We start from the raw sequence: 14849 nt of genomic DNA, 5'->3' as shown, positions 1-14849 counted from the left end.
GTTGCCAAATACATTTAAATCACAAAAAGGTTTCTTTGTTTCTCTTTTGTTGTTTTGTTTAAAAGTCCAACGGAAAATTTTTTTTGTTTTGCGTAACGTTGTTAATGAACGTTATTAAATTTTTTTTTCAGTGTTTTGGATTTCGCGCTTTTCGATTCTTTTCTTTACTCTTTTCATTTTTGATTTGATTTTTATTTTCAAAATTTAATTTAATTTGGTTTTTCTGTTTTGATTGTTGATTATAATCATGTCATCGAACAATACATCGGAATTTTCTTCAACACAAGAAAGTCAACAATCATCATCATCACCACAACGTATTACATTATTTTCTGGTGAAATACAAAATACAAAATTCTTATCACCAGTATTAAAATCGATTAATATTGATAAATTTATACAAATAATTGTAACCGAATGTGGTATTAAATTTATCTGTGAAAATTATCAAACAATACAGGCAACTACATTTATTGATCGAAATTTATTCGTTAAATATCATATGGAAAATGAAAAAACACCACAAACAATACGTATTTTGACCACTGAGTTATTACATGTTTTATCATTTTTATTAACAAAACAAAGTAATCGTTATCAACAACAACAACAACAACAATCAAAATCATCTTTAATAATCAAATATGATAATGATAAACGTTTAAAATTGAAAATAATATCAAATGATCGATTATTTAAAAGCTCAATACAAACATTAGATACTATTAATATTAATGTTTGGACAATGGCATTTGTTAATCGTATTACATTAGATGCATCAGTATTAAAAGATTTTTGGAAATTTGCCAATACAAATGCCGATTCTATTTCAATTGAAATGAATAATGATGAACCATGGTTTTTGATGAGTACAAAATCACAATTTAGAGAATTTTCACAACAAATTGATGCATCATCAACTCATATTGAACATTATGAATGTACTGTACCATCGATTAATCATTATCAAATGAAATCAATAAAATATACTGTACGACCATTAATGTTGGCCGATAAGATTAATATTCGTTTTAGTTCAGCTGGTTTGCTTAATATGCAATTTTTTATATCAATCGATTCGGTAATCGATGACAGTCATTTTGATGATGGTGATGGTCTACAACAACAACAACAACAACAAAGACAAATAATTCATTCAACAACAACTGCATCCGATTCTCAACGATGTTTTGTCGAATTCTTTATAATACCAATTATATAATTATTATAATGTAAAATTTTTTAAATTAATTTAATTCAATTTTCAAATAAAATTGAAACATTTTCAAATTCTATATTTCTATTGTTGTTGGGCAAAGAAAGGATTCAAACAAAAATCAAATGTTTTTCCCTATGAAAAAAATTCATTAAATTATCAAATTTCTTTGTTTTGTTTTTTGTCCGTTCGAAAACAATGAGAATGAGATCTTTTTCTGTTTAAATTGTTTGATTTATCGAAGTAAACATTGACGATGTGAATATGAAGATGATAATGGTGATGCAGCAGCAGCGGCGGCGGTGGTGGTGGTAGTATTCGAGGTTATTGAAGCGATAGAAGCGTTGGAAGAATTTGATGATGATGATCGGTATGAATATGGTGCCAATGATTGACGACGTGCTTTATAACGACAATAACGTTTATGATATGGCCAATCCAATTGTTGACATGTTTGACCACAATATCTTGTTTCTTGACAACGTCCACAAATTGAAAATTCTCTTGGACAACGTTCAATACGAACACAAGGTCCATAATGACATTCAAAATAGCTTATTGGTGATTCGGTTGATTCTATTTTTTTTGAACAAAACGAACATTATTTTTTTCTAGGGAATTTTTCAAAAAACAAAAACAAAATACCTTGATTTAAAAAATTTCCACGATAATCATAACATCTTGTTGCACTATTTACTTCTGCTTGACTATCGATTGAATTTTGTAATGTTGACTATTAGGTTAGGTTAGAGATTAGTTGGAAGAGAACAAGAAAACAAAAAACAATTTGATTCGAAATTCTTTCTTCAAAAAAAAAAAAAAAAAAAAAAAAAAAAAACATTTGATCGCCCAATGACAAACCTGTTGTTGTTGTTGTTGTTGTAAATGTTCCGGTGGTAATTGTTGTATTGCTGCCCAATATAATGTCAAATGAAGATCATTTGATGATGATTTAGGTGGTTGAAAATGTTGTTGTTGTTGCTGCGATGATGATGATGATGATGATGATGATACAGGTTGATTTTCAACCGGCATTACCTGTTGTTGTTGTTGTTGTTGTTGATGCTGTTGACCATTATTGTGTTCAACTTGATTATTATTATTGATATCATGATGATGATGATGACCTCTTGTAGTTGTTGTTGTTGTTGTTGACCTTTGATTATTATTATTATGAATTAGTTGTTGATGATGATGATGATGAACCTGATTAGCCATTGTATACCAAACATGTGTAGTATTATTATTGCTATCATCAATAGACGATGATGATGATGATGATGATGATGAATGATGATTACCAATATCTAATAAACAAAGATTATCTAAACGATTATCCATTGAAATATGATTACGATGTACAACACGTTTATTATCCGGTATTGGTCCATAATGACGACGCCATATTAAATCTTGTAATAATATCATTTGATTTTCATGATTATTATTAAAATCATTATTATGATTATTATCATTATTAATTAATGATGTTGATTGATTTGTTTGATATGCATATGCAAATACAACAGCACCCGAACCAGATGTATTTGAATTATTATGATTACGATTATTATGATGATTAAATACTTCTAAACGTGCTTCAAATGTATATTCTCTTGCTAAAACAATATCTTGTTCATCAACTAATGTATATTTTAATTTTCCAGCTGAATAACCTAAACGTACAATACCTAATTTAACACCAATTGGCCATAATTCTTGTCCTGATTCGGATGTTGATATTGTTGATCTAGTCATATTATTTGATGTCGATGTTGATGATGATGATGGATTTAAATAACGACAATCACGAAGTAATGGATCTTTCATTGTTTCTCGCTTTTTTCTACGAAATCAACAGCAAAAATCTAATTTGGCAAAAAATTCAGAAGGAAAAAAACCCAAAAAATGATTATTAGGATAAGTTTTTTAAAACAAAACAAAAAAATCAGATGAAAAATCAAATCAAATCTAGATCAACCACTTTCCACCCAGTCATTCTATTCATATCATCATTAGATCTTCATAGACATCCAACAACAACAACAAAAAAAAACGTCAGCAAAAACATTATGAAACCTACCCAAATGATGATGACAATTTTGCTGTGTTGAATTTTAGAGAGATTCGGATTGTCTTTTTTTCAGAAGAGACCAAAGAGAAATGAAATAAATTTTTTGTTTTTTGTTGTTTGAAACTTTAAATATATCAAATTGAAACATCATCATCATCAACAACAACTTAACAATTTCAACTCGTTCATTACCAAAATAATGATGATGATGATGATAAAGTTTTTGTTGGGCGAAAGAAGAAAACTTCAAAACAACAACAACAAAAAAAGAATCATTTTTTTTCTTTTGTTGCAGGATTTTCTCTTTCTTCACCACCATCAATTGCATTATTATCATCATCATCATCATGTTTTATGTTTGTGTGTGTACATCATTTGAGAATGTTACAAATCTATCGATGGTAACATCGAGTGAGAGAACCGAACATAACTATAGTCTATGGTAATGTTGACAAACAAACAATCAAATATCAAAGAGAGAGAGAGAGAGAGAAAAAGATTATTTACAACAGGAATATTTTTGGTTTGGTTTGGTTTGTTTTCGGGTTACAAAAAAAAATATAACGGACTTGTCTGATCAACAACAACAACAACAAGTGAAACAAGTCGAAAACAACAATGGAAATGTGTTTATGTTTTATTTTTTTCACTTTAAAGCAAAAAAAAAGTAGCTAAGCCGGTCGACCAAGTTTGTTGTTGTTGTTTGTTATCAGAATAGTTTCAGAAAAAAAAACTAAACTGAAAATTCCGGATTTTTTTTGTTGAAAATATTCCAGTTTTGTTTTTACACGAAAAAGAAGAAATCACAACCGGAAATAAATTAAAAGAAAAGTTTTCAAGGGAAAAAATTATTACGGAAATATTTCCAACATTTTAAAATCAAACTATGTTGAATGAATAGGATATATATAGGATAGGAAAAGAATTTAGTTTTTGTATTTGGAACCACCACCATAACCCAAATTTAGTTTTGTTTGGCTGTTTAGTTTTGGTTGGTTTGTTCGGTTCTTGTTCCTGTGTTATATAGATCTGAAATGTCGTTACACTCACTCTCTCTCATTCACACACACGTGAAGAGGTTAGTCGAGTTCATTTGATTTTTTTTTTTTGGGCGACCCAAGATTTATAACATTAAATGAATATCAACAACAATGGGCGACCGGAGAAATGAAATGAAATGAATGAAAGGAAAAAGGAAGATGACGAACAAGACAAAACGAAATAAAATGATGTAAAGATGCGCGATGCTCTTTCTCTCTCTCGCTTCTCTCTCTCTCTCTCTCTCTCTCTCTATCATCTCTTGTTTTTCTTCATCATTTTCAGAGTGGGCGATCCAAGAAACAAAGAAAAAGGGGAAATTTTGATATATTTTTTTAAAGGTTATTGCCATCGATTTTTTGGCTTGTTTTGTTTGTTTGGAACAGCAAGCAAAAGAATTCTCAGATCGATTCCGATGAAAATTTTTTGTAAAAATAGTTATATTGTAATAATTTCGGATGAAAAACGAATAGAAAAGAAATTCTTGAAAATCAAATAGGATTTACTTACCCTGAATGGATTAATCAATGGAATTTTGCAAAGAATTGATACGTTTGATGGCGGAAAATTATTTAAAAAAAAACTTAACAAAATGATGATTTTGGGAATGATGAATAACAAGTGAAAACAAAAAAATTATCAATCAAATGGAAACGGATGAAAAAACAAACAAACAAACAACTTTTCCGGATTCAATCATGAATGAATCTTGAATGGAATTGAATTTGTTATTTTGCTGTTGTTGTTGATCGTCGTCACCGTCATCGTTGTTTTTAACGAAAACCCGAATCTAGATCCAAATATGACGAACGAACAAGATAACAAAAAAACCAATCGACGTCAACTTTTTTTCATTTTTGAGAAGGAAAAATATAGATTGAACAACAACAACAACAACAACAACAACGAGAAAAACAACAACGGAAAAACAACCGAAAAGTAGTTTTGGATTACACAATGAAAAAAATGAATGAATGAAATGAAATGAAATTGTTTTCTTGTAATGCTGGTTGGTTGGTTTGGTTGGTCGATCGGTTGGCTAGTATCATGGATAGTATAACTGGTTCGGTTTTTATATTTTGTTTTCTTCTTCTTTTTCTTCTTCTCTCAGCTAAAACGAGAAAGAAAGAAAATGCAGCTAAAATATTCGTATTTTTTTTGCAAAGAGGATTTATAGACCGACGCCGTAGTAGCCGATTGACGCCATACACACTAAATCATTATTCAATATCCAAATAGAGAATGTCATCATCATTATGTTTAGTTTGCTTGTTGTATGGCCATAACTTGAAATCTTTTTTTTTTTTCTCGGAGTCGTCGTCGTTGTTTTTGTCACAATATTCAATAATAATAATGATGATAATTTTGGTTTGTGCGCCGACTATGGATTATTGACTTTTACATTTTGGTTTTTTTTGGGAATTTTCTCGTTTCATAAATGTTTTTGATCCGGTTATTCCGGATTGCAGATTTCTATATATATACATCAAACGGAAAACAAAACAAAATTTCCGATGAATATATCATTCGGGAAACATTATTGCATTGATATGATGAAATTTTCCCCGAATAAAATATTAACATTAAGTTCCAATTGGAAAATCAAACAAACAAAAAAAAGTTTATTTTATTTTGACATTTTCAAATAAACAAACAAAATGATAAACAAAATGATGAACAAAATGATATTGATGAACAAAACAAAAAAAAACAGCAGAAAAACAACAGAAAACAAACAAACAGAATTTATTTGTTAGGTAATGTTGTTGTTGATGATATTTGACCAGATTTAATGATAAATGAATGAATGATAATAGAAATGATAATTTTTTTCTCTTGTAAAATCCGATTAATCAGATATAATATAAATGGTAAGAAAAATTATTAAACCAGATATAGAAAATATAGTTGAAATATTAATAGAATTTAAAAACATAATAGCGCCAGCACTATTACAAAGATCACCTTTACAAAAACACATAAAAAATGTTTTACGGCTATTACTTAGAAATGTTTTCGAACAACGTTCTTTACCATCGCTTGGTGGACGTAATAAACACATACGTTCAGTTGCCATTATATGTGTACCTTCGGATTCATCTTCGATTGATTTTCCACACCAACCAGATGCACATGGTTGTATTTCAATTGGATGCGAACCATAAATACCATCAAATGTTGTTGCATTATATTCAAATGGATCTTTACCTGTGTTTTTTTACAGAAATTTTCATATTTAAAACAAACCGAAAAACCAACAAAAAGAAAAAATTACTTACAATCACCAAGATTACCACGTGAACGACATGCAAAACAACGTTTTCTTGTTGCTGATATTTCAGTTATCATCATTATCATTATAGAAAGAATAATGATTGTAAATATAAAACGAAAATCAATGAATTTTTTCATTTTACAAATTTTTTTTTTAAACAAATTTTATAATTCAAATCATATTACAACAACAGGAAAACTTTTTGTTGTTTTTTTTTCAATCAAAACAGTGGAAAATCATCATCATTTTACCAAAAACAAAATATGTAGAACAACGTTATAACGTGTTTTCTTGTGATTCATAAATGTTGATGTGTGAAAGATGGATGAACGAAAAGGACGGATATTATTATTATCCATGACACAAGATGGTCAAATCAAAAAAAAAGGTGAAATCAAGTTTTGTTTCTCTCTGTCTCTGTGTTTCCATTGGGAAAGCTTTTTTTCGAAAAATTGGGTCAAAATTTGAGTTTTAATAGAGAGAGGAAAAAAGAGACAGGAAAATTCTGTCGATCAAGATGAAGAGATCAAGAGAAAAGAAATCGGGAAATTCAGAAAAATAATAATGAAAAAAAAAGAGAAGCAACAGGTATTTGGTAAATGATTTAAAATGGATGATGGAAGAGCCATCTATGAATCAAAATTAATGTAATTTATTCTGGAATTTCTCTATGTCCGGCTATTAACCTTCAAAATTGAAATTATTTTCCGTTATTTTTTTAAATTGTTTAAACAATTCGACCAAATTAAATTTATTTTTTTTTTGTTTTCGAAATGAACTTCAAAAATAATAATGAATTTTTGCCGTTAATGGCAATGAGGATTTTTGTTTGTTGGAAGAAAAATAACAACAGGAAAAACAAGGTAGAAACAAACAATGATCAGACTTGTCTTGATCAACCTACACACACACACATCGAATCAATGTTGATAATGATTGAATATAGACAAAAAAGAACATTGTTTTTTTCTTTTTCTTCTTCTTGACATTAAAACAAGTGCAATACATACACAACACAGACAGACAGAGAAATGAGAATGAGAGAAAAAACAAAAAACAAAAAATCCAATTCAATATGAAATTCGTACCAAAAATGGATATAATTTTTCGTTTGTTTTGTTTTGTTTCCCCAAAGAAACATTACTTTTTTGGTTGATTGATTGAATTTTTTCAATTTTTTAAAAAATTTTCATCGTTTCTCATTGGGTTTTCTTCTTCTTCGTTTTGTTTTGATTTGTTTGCTTAATCCAATATGATTTTTAAATGTTTGAATAAAAAACATTTCAATTATAAAATGTTTCCATGTTTTCTAGTCATTATAATGATTATGGTTAGTTGTTATTGGTGTTTATATATGTTTTGTATGTTTAAAATGATAATTTTTTTCTTCAAAAACAAAATTAGCCAATCAATTTTCTGGATGCAGATCCAGAAATGTTATTAACATCAACAACAACAACAGATCAACAACAATCACGTGATTCACCATTATTACGAAGTAGAAAACGTATTTCCGATCATTCGATAGAAAATTTAAGAAATGAAAATATTGGTAGCAGTTTAATAATGGTTCCAATGGTTAATATTCAAAATAATAATCAGGATTTAATTACGGATCGTGTACGAAGTAAGTTTTCTTTTTTCCCATTTAACTAATATTATGATGATGATCTAATCTGATACCAATCTAATTCCATTCATCAAAAATAGTGAGTTTAGAATGTCGACCAAAATCAATGTTAATGTCGATGAATTTTTCCGAACCATTTCGTGGTGTTGTTAGTGTAGGAAAAAGTACCTATAATTCCTTCGAACAAAATCAAGAATGTGCATTACGTGGTGATGGACGCCGTTTATATTCATTACAAATTTTTCATAATCGTTGTCTAACACGATTTGATGTAAGTTCTTTTTCGTTTTCTGTGTTTTCTGTTGAAAATTTTAATTAATAAACTTTGAAAATAATAATAATAATTACAGAAAAAACATGGCCAATTTATAAATACATTGTTTGTACGTTATCATCCAACATTGGAAACTGGTGGTGATTATTCAAAAACATTATTATGTAAATTTAGTCTTGCTAATTTTAGTGTTAATTAATTATAATTTAACTTTTATAAATAAAATTTTCAATCAACCAAAATCAAAAAATAAATTCGAAATATTCGCCATCTTTTGGTCAAAAATGAAAATTTTCAAAATTTTGAAAATTTAATCGAATTTTTTTCGTTTCATTTCTTCAATTGTTTTGTAAAATTCAAATTGAATTTTCCGGTTTTTTGTTGTTGTTTTGTTTTGTTTTACTTCACTGAGCAATATTTAAATGAAAAATATTGAATGAAAATAATTTTTAGAATATTTTATTTGAGCGTTTTAAATCCAAAGTGTTTGTTTGTATCATTTTTATTTTGATTTTTTTAAATTCTGTCCATTATATCCCCACTCATTGGCTTATTCGATAAAATCTTTGGTATTTGGACGCTTTACAAAGTTTTGTTTTGTTTTTTTTTTATAAAGTAAAATAAAAATATCTAAAAAAATAACAGAATGGGCTGTGCTAATACGAAAAGTAGTAAGTATTCAATTCATTTAGATTATCTATTTCTTTTATGATGAATAATGTTTTTTTTCTTTGGAAATTAATCAGCAAAAAAATCACAACAAAAATCACAAAAATCACAAAGAACTGGTGAACAGATTTTATCTAAACAGATGCCAGCATCACAAATTGCACCAATATCAAATGTTGATTCGAAATTTTGTTCGAAAATTGTTCAACAACCAAATTCACAAATGCAAAAAAATATTCTTGCCGGTAGTATGGCTTCGAATGTTTTAAGCAGTCAAATACAACCATCACAATTTGATTCAAAATATGATGGTGGTTCAGTAGTATCAACATTAAGTTCACAAGGTGGTAGTTCAGTATTGGGCAGTCAACTTAATCCAAGTGATTATCAATCATCGGCATTAGGTGGTTCAGTAATTGGAAGTTCAGGAGTTGGTAGTTCAGCAATTAGTTCATCCGGAGCATCAACACCATATTCAACAATATCACAAACAGGTGGATCATCATTATCTGGTGCATCATATGGTGGTTCATCATTTGCACCTGGTTCTTCATATGCAGGCAGTAATGTTTCAACATATTCAAATATGTCTAACGTAAAAGGCAGTAGCGCTATATCCGGTGTGAGTAAACCTGGTGATAGCTATTTTTCGGGTGTTTCGGGTGCATCGGGTGTATCAGGCGTATCGGGAATTTCGGGAGTTTCTGGTGTGTCAGGTGCATCTGGTGTATCAGGCGTATCGGGAATTTCTGGTGTATCAGGCGTATCAGGCGTATCAGGTGTTTCTGGTGTATCCGGTGTATCTGGTGTATCTGGTGTATCCGGTGTATCTGGTGTATCTGGCGTATCTAATGCATCAAGTTATGCTGATTCAAAATTTTCATCAGCAGTTTCTAAAGGTGGTGATCCAATCAGTATTTCAATTGCAATATCAAAAGGATCACCGCGTGATAAAAAGGGTCAAAAGCTTTATACACCAAGTCAAATTTTTACAAAATTTTTGGATGAAAAGAAAGGTGGTAAACATGGACCAAAAACTGCTAAGCAACAGATAGCAAAATTTTCTAAAGTTTAAACAAACAAAAAAAACAACAAAGAAAAGAAGAAGAATCATTTTCATTATTTTTTGTTTTTTTCTTTTCTTTTTACTAAATTGATAACCAACCAACTACTATAACAACACACAACATCAAACAAAACAAAAGAAAACCGATAGAAATTAAATTGCATGAAAATGTCGATTACACCATGATGTGTTCAATCAATTTTAATTAGCGCGCGCACAATTTTAAAAACAAAAAATTATGGAAATCCCATTTAGATTGAACATTTCAATGGAAATGATTTTGTTTTGTTTTTTCAATTTTTTAATTTTTTAACAAAATTTAAATCCATTAATCGATTAATGAAGAGGTTTTTTTCTGATAATGAATTTCCTGCATTAAGAATTGTCGAGACAAAAGAGAGAAGAGTGTCGTTAGCCTTGAAAATATTAATTTGGTTGATTAATGAATGTTTTTTTTTCTCATATTGATTATTACAATAATCATTTGCAATTATTATTGTTTGTTTTGTTGAAATTTCATAATTGTCATAAATGGATCTTTGTCTAATTTGATTCGAGTTTAGTTGTTTAGTTTGGTCGTCTGTCTGTGATTGTCGATTGTGCAGATGAATTTCCAATGAATTGAGAATGTTTTTTCAAAGAAATCAAAATTTATCATTGATAATGATGATTCGATTCATGTTGTTGATGATTTGGATGTTTTATAATCATCCGAATATTGTCAATGCTTATCCAAATCAATATGATGATGATCAAACATTAATATCAATACCTGAATATCATCATATTATTATTGAAGAAAATGAAGATGTAAAATTGATTGAAAAACGTGATTTTTTCAATGGAATACAAAGGAATCGAGATTTTAATCGATTCGATAATAATCGAAGACAATTTTTTGATAAAAATAATAATTTCGATAATAATGATGACGATGATGAACGAATTAATCGATTCGAAAATAATGATGGTAAAAAAATAATTCCAACAGGACAATGCCGAACCAATGATGGTTTTATGGGTGTTTGTTGGCCAAGTGGATTATGTCATTATCAATATGGTAATGTACGATATTCATCAAAACAATCATGTCGTACATTAGTTAATGGTAAAAATGTTCAAGGTGTTTGTTGTCCATTAGATGTTGATTATACACCAAATTCTCGTGATAGTATGTTTTTTTTTGATTATTTAAATTTAATTTTAATCTCAAAAACAAAAAATTTCCATATAGGAATACCATATCGATTAACAAAACCAAGATTACCACGTGAATCGATTCGAATCACACGCAACGAATTTCTTCGTGCAATTCAACAAGCTGATGCTGATATTACAAGATATTTAGTATTGGAAGAAAAATTTACAGGTGAATTAGGTCAAGTACAAATAGCATTTACACCGGCTTTCTTTTTGCAAATGATGTTTGGTCCGGCCGATCAAAATCAACAGCTAACAAATTTATGGGGATTTCGTGCACTACAACTTACAAGAGCATTAGGTGAAAATCTAAATCTTTCACCAAAACAGTTACGTGATGGATTATCATCGATATCGATGTACGGTACACCATATGAACAATATTGTTTAAAAATACCCGATTGTGATGAACGTTATCCATATCGTACTATTGATGGTAGTTGTAATAATATTCGTAATCCATTATGGGGAAAATCATTAACACAATTCGAACGTTTATTACCACCAGAATATAGTGATGGTATTAGTGAATTAAGAATTTCAATAAATGGTCGACCATTACCACCACCACGTGCTATTTCAACCGGGGTATGTTTATTTGAATTTTCTTTTTCTTCATCGACCATTTTTTTTTGCTTAAACAAAAAAAGGTTTTTGAAACATCTGGCCAAAATGATGCACGTTTTTCCGATCGTTGGAATGTAATGTTTATGCAATGGGGACAATTTCTTGATCATGATATTACACTTGGTTCTTCAACTCGTGGTAAGTTTTTTTTTTTTTTTGTTATCATGGAAAAAAAACGATCAAATAATAATAAATTTTTTCAATTCAAAAAAAAGCTTCAAATGGACAAGGTTTATTATGTTGTAATCGTACAAATGAACAAGGTCCATTATTACATCCTGCTTGTCGTCCAATATATTTACCGGTTGATGATCCATATTATAGTCGTTTTAATCGTCATTGTAATAATTTTGTTCGTAATGCTGTTGGACCGAAAAATTCCTGTAATCTTGGTTCGTGTAATTAAAATTCTATAATCATAATAATAATGAAATATATTGTTTCAATATAAGGATATCGTGAACAAACAAATACTGTTACATCATTTATTGATGCATCAATGATTTATGGAAATGATTTTAATCGTTCACGTTTAGTACGATCATTTCGTAATGGTCATTTAAAAATTAGAAAAATTAATAATAATGAATGGTTACCATTTGATACTATGAATAATTCTTTAGCATGTGCTATACGTAATCGACAAGATAATAATCGTTGTGTTTTTGCCGGTGATGTACGTGTCAATCAACAATTTGGTATTACATCATTACAGTTATTGTTTTTAAGGTATATCTTTTAATGCAATTTTTAAAAATTTTTACTTTGAAAAATATCTAATTTCAGAGAACATAATCGTTTAGCAAAACAATTGGCTAAATTAAATTCAGCTTGGGATGATGAAATTATCTATCAAGAAGCAAGAAAAATTGTTTCAGCTGAAATGCAACATATTACCTATAATGAATTTTTACCCGAAGCATTAGGTCGTAATGTAATACGTCATTATGGATTATCATTACAACCGAAAGGTCATTGTCTTGCATATGATCGGGATTTAAATCCATCCATATTGAATGAATTTGGTGCTGCTGCATTTCGTTGGCATACATTGGTGCAAAAATATTATCATATGATTAATGGAAATAATCATATTCAACAACGTTATGAAATGAATCGTATATTTAATAATCCAACATTTCTTTATCCGAATGGTTCATTAGATCAAGCAATACGTGGTATTTTAAAACAACCAACCGAACGTTTTGATAGAATTTTTACTGAAGATGTATGTAAATTAATTAGTAGATATTTACTTTGAATGAATCGGATTGTTTAATTGCTATTTTATAGATAAAAAATTTATTATTCGCACAACAAACAAGAACAAATAATAATCAACGTGTTGGTATGGATCTAATATCGATCAATATACAACGTGGTCGTGATCATGGTATACCCACATATAATCAAATTCGTCAACTTTGTGGTCTACAATTGATTAGAAATTTTCAACAATTACGATCATTATTAAGAAATCCAGATGATTGGCAACGTTTATCACAAATTTATTCGTATGTTTTCTTTTTAAAAAAATTTTTTTCTGAAAACCCAATACACATGTCTATTTACACAGTCACGTAGATGATATTGATTTTTGGGTAGCTGGAAATCTTGAACAACCATTACAGGAAGGTATACTTGGACCAACATTTAGCTGTATTGTTGGTGAACAATTTCGTCGTCTTAAATGTATGTAATCTATTTAATGAACAAAACAGGACATCAAGCAATGTTCAATCTCTCTATATGATTTCAATCCCCCCCCCCGAAAAAAACAACAACAACAAAAAAGACGGTGATCGATATTGGTATGAAAATGGTCAAATGCAACATTCATTTACTATTGGTAAATGTTTTTTTTTTGCTCTTTCGAATTATAAATTAGCCACTATTTTTTTTCTTATATTTAATTTCTTCATCAAAACAGAACAACTAACAGAATTACGTAAAATAACATTAGCCAGAATTATTTGTGATAATTCGGATAGAATACATCGTATACAGCCATTAGCAATGGTTACCATATCAAAACAGTTAAGTTTGTTTGTTTGTTTTTTCTTTTAAGTAAATATCATTTGTTTCTTCTTCTTCTTCTTCTGTTTTCATATCAAGATGTTTTATGATTAATATATATATTGGCTAATAATGCCCTGAAACGATATTTATTTATTTTTTCATTATCGAAAAACCAAAATTATTAATGATTTTTTCCCCTTCTTGCTTTTATAGAAATCCAGAATTGGATTGTTCATCAATTCCACGAATAGATCTGAAACCATGGAAAATTAATGTAAATCGTGGAGGTGGTGGTGGCGGTAGAAACAGTAATTCAAAAGTAATTGATCGTAAAATACAACGAAATCAATCGAATCGAAAAAGAAAACAAAATCGACGATTCAATGGGCAATTACGAACAATTACAAAATACGATTACAATGATGATGATCGTAAAATTTTTATTAGGCCAAAATTTAGACAACAATTTTATAATCATCATTATCAACAACAACAAACCAACATACCATATCCATTCAATTCTATTTTCTAAACAACAACGATATTCAAAATGTTTTTTTTTGATTGTTGAAAAAATTGAAAAGTTTGAAATAAATCATTTGGGAATTTTATAAACGATTACGATGATGATGATTTAGTAGTAATAGACAAACAAACAAACGACAAAATTCATTGGAAAACAAATAATAAATAAATAACAGAATTTATACCAGATAATAAATTTAGTACCGAGCATTTGTTGTTATTGTTGATAAATCCTT

General features: G+C 28.9%; 6 protein-coding genes across 9 annotated transcripts; 4 read left to right on the top strand and 2 right to left on the bottom strand.

Annotated features, from left to right (window-relative positions):
- The first annotated feature begins 151 nt into the window (after positions 1-151).
- On the top strand, positions 152-1295 carry Rad1 (Radiation insensitive 1). The gene has a single exon (XM_027349347.2). It carries the CDS (start codon positions 248-250, stop codon positions 1220-1222), a length of 975 nt encoding a protein of 324 aa, XP_027205148.2. The 5' UTR covers positions 152-247; the 3' UTR covers positions 1223-1295.
- Positions 1234-5503, bottom strand: LOC113798761 (uncharacterized). Of its 4 annotated transcripts, none has more exons than XM_027349341.2 (4): positions 4839-5503; positions 2086-3084; positions 1862-1951; positions 1234-1792 (listed from the first exon to the last, which is right to left on the bottom strand). In XM_027349341.2, the coding sequence occupies exons 2-4, from the start codon at positions 3044-3046 to the stop codon at positions 1452-1454; spliced, it is 1392 nt and encodes a 463-aa protein (XP_027205142.2). In that variant the 5' UTR covers positions 3047-3084; positions 4839-5503; the 3' UTR covers positions 1234-1451. The 4 variants fall into 4 exon arrangements, with proteins under 4 accessions (XP_027205142.2, XP_027205141.2, XP_027205140.2 ...); XM_027349340.2 differs by having other exon boundaries at positions 2083-3084; positions 4839-5500; XM_027349339.2 differs by having other exon boundaries at positions 1862-1949; positions 2078-3084; positions 4839-5494.
- A 425-nt stretch (positions 5504-5928) lies between these two features.
- On the bottom strand, positions 5929-7007 carry LOC113798770 (UPAR/Ly6 domain-containing protein rtv-like). Its single transcript, XM_027349351.2, has 2 exons — positions 6608-7007; positions 5929-6536 (listed from the first exon to the last, which is right to left on the bottom strand). The coding sequence occupies exons 1-2, from the start codon at positions 6738-6740 to the stop codon at positions 6178-6180; spliced, it is 492 nt and encodes a 163-aa protein (XP_027205152.1). The 5' UTR covers positions 6741-7007; the 3' UTR covers positions 5929-6177.
- A 778-nt stretch (positions 7008-7785) lies between these two features.
- Positions 7786-8761, top strand: LOC113798768 (uncharacterized). The gene is made up of 4 exons (XM_027349350.2): positions 7786-7933; positions 8008-8230; positions 8314-8504; positions 8584-8761. The coding sequence occupies exons 1-4, from the start codon at positions 7856-7858 to the stop codon at positions 8704-8706; spliced, it is 615 nt and encodes a 204-aa protein (XP_027205151.2). The 5' UTR covers positions 7786-7855; the 3' UTR covers positions 8707-8761.
- A 208-nt stretch (positions 8762-8969) lies between these two features.
- On the top strand, positions 8970-10420 carry LOC113798764 (uncharacterized). The gene is made up of 2 exons (XM_027349346.2): positions 8970-9178; positions 9254-10420. The coding sequence occupies exons 1-2, from the start codon at positions 9154-9156 to the stop codon at positions 10249-10251; spliced, it is 1023 nt and encodes a 340-aa protein (XP_027205147.1). The 5' UTR covers positions 8970-9153; the 3' UTR covers positions 10252-10420.
- Positions 10421-10809: 389 nt separating this feature from the next.
- On the top strand, positions 10810-14706 carry LOC113798757 (salivary peroxidase/catechol oxidase-like). Its single transcript, XM_027349336.2, has 11 exons — positions 10810-11413; positions 11477-12030; positions 12093-12207; positions 12285-12461; positions 12522-12798; positions 12856-13297; positions 13363-13583; positions 13646-13761; positions 13865-13918; positions 14000-14105; positions 14302-14706. The coding sequence occupies exons 1-11, from the start codon at positions 10870-10872 to the stop codon at positions 14618-14620; spliced, it is 2925 nt and encodes a 974-aa protein (XP_027205137.2). The 5' UTR covers positions 10810-10869; the 3' UTR covers positions 14621-14706.
- Positions 14707-14849: the final 143 nt, after the last annotated feature.

This window comes from Dermatophagoides pteronyssinus, unplaced genomic scaffold, assembly GCF_027571235.1.
Source record: "Dermatophagoides pteronyssinus isolate colony J.1.1.1.1 unplaced genomic scaffold, Derpt_VIB-CSIC_2022.12 sq0047, whole genome shotgun sequence".
NCBI classification, from domain to species: domain Eukaryota; kingdom Metazoa; phylum Arthropoda; class Arachnida; order Sarcoptiformes; family Pyroglyphidae; genus Dermatophagoides; species Dermatophagoides pteronyssinus.
This window is presented reverse-complemented; position numbering and strand designations above follow the sequence as displayed.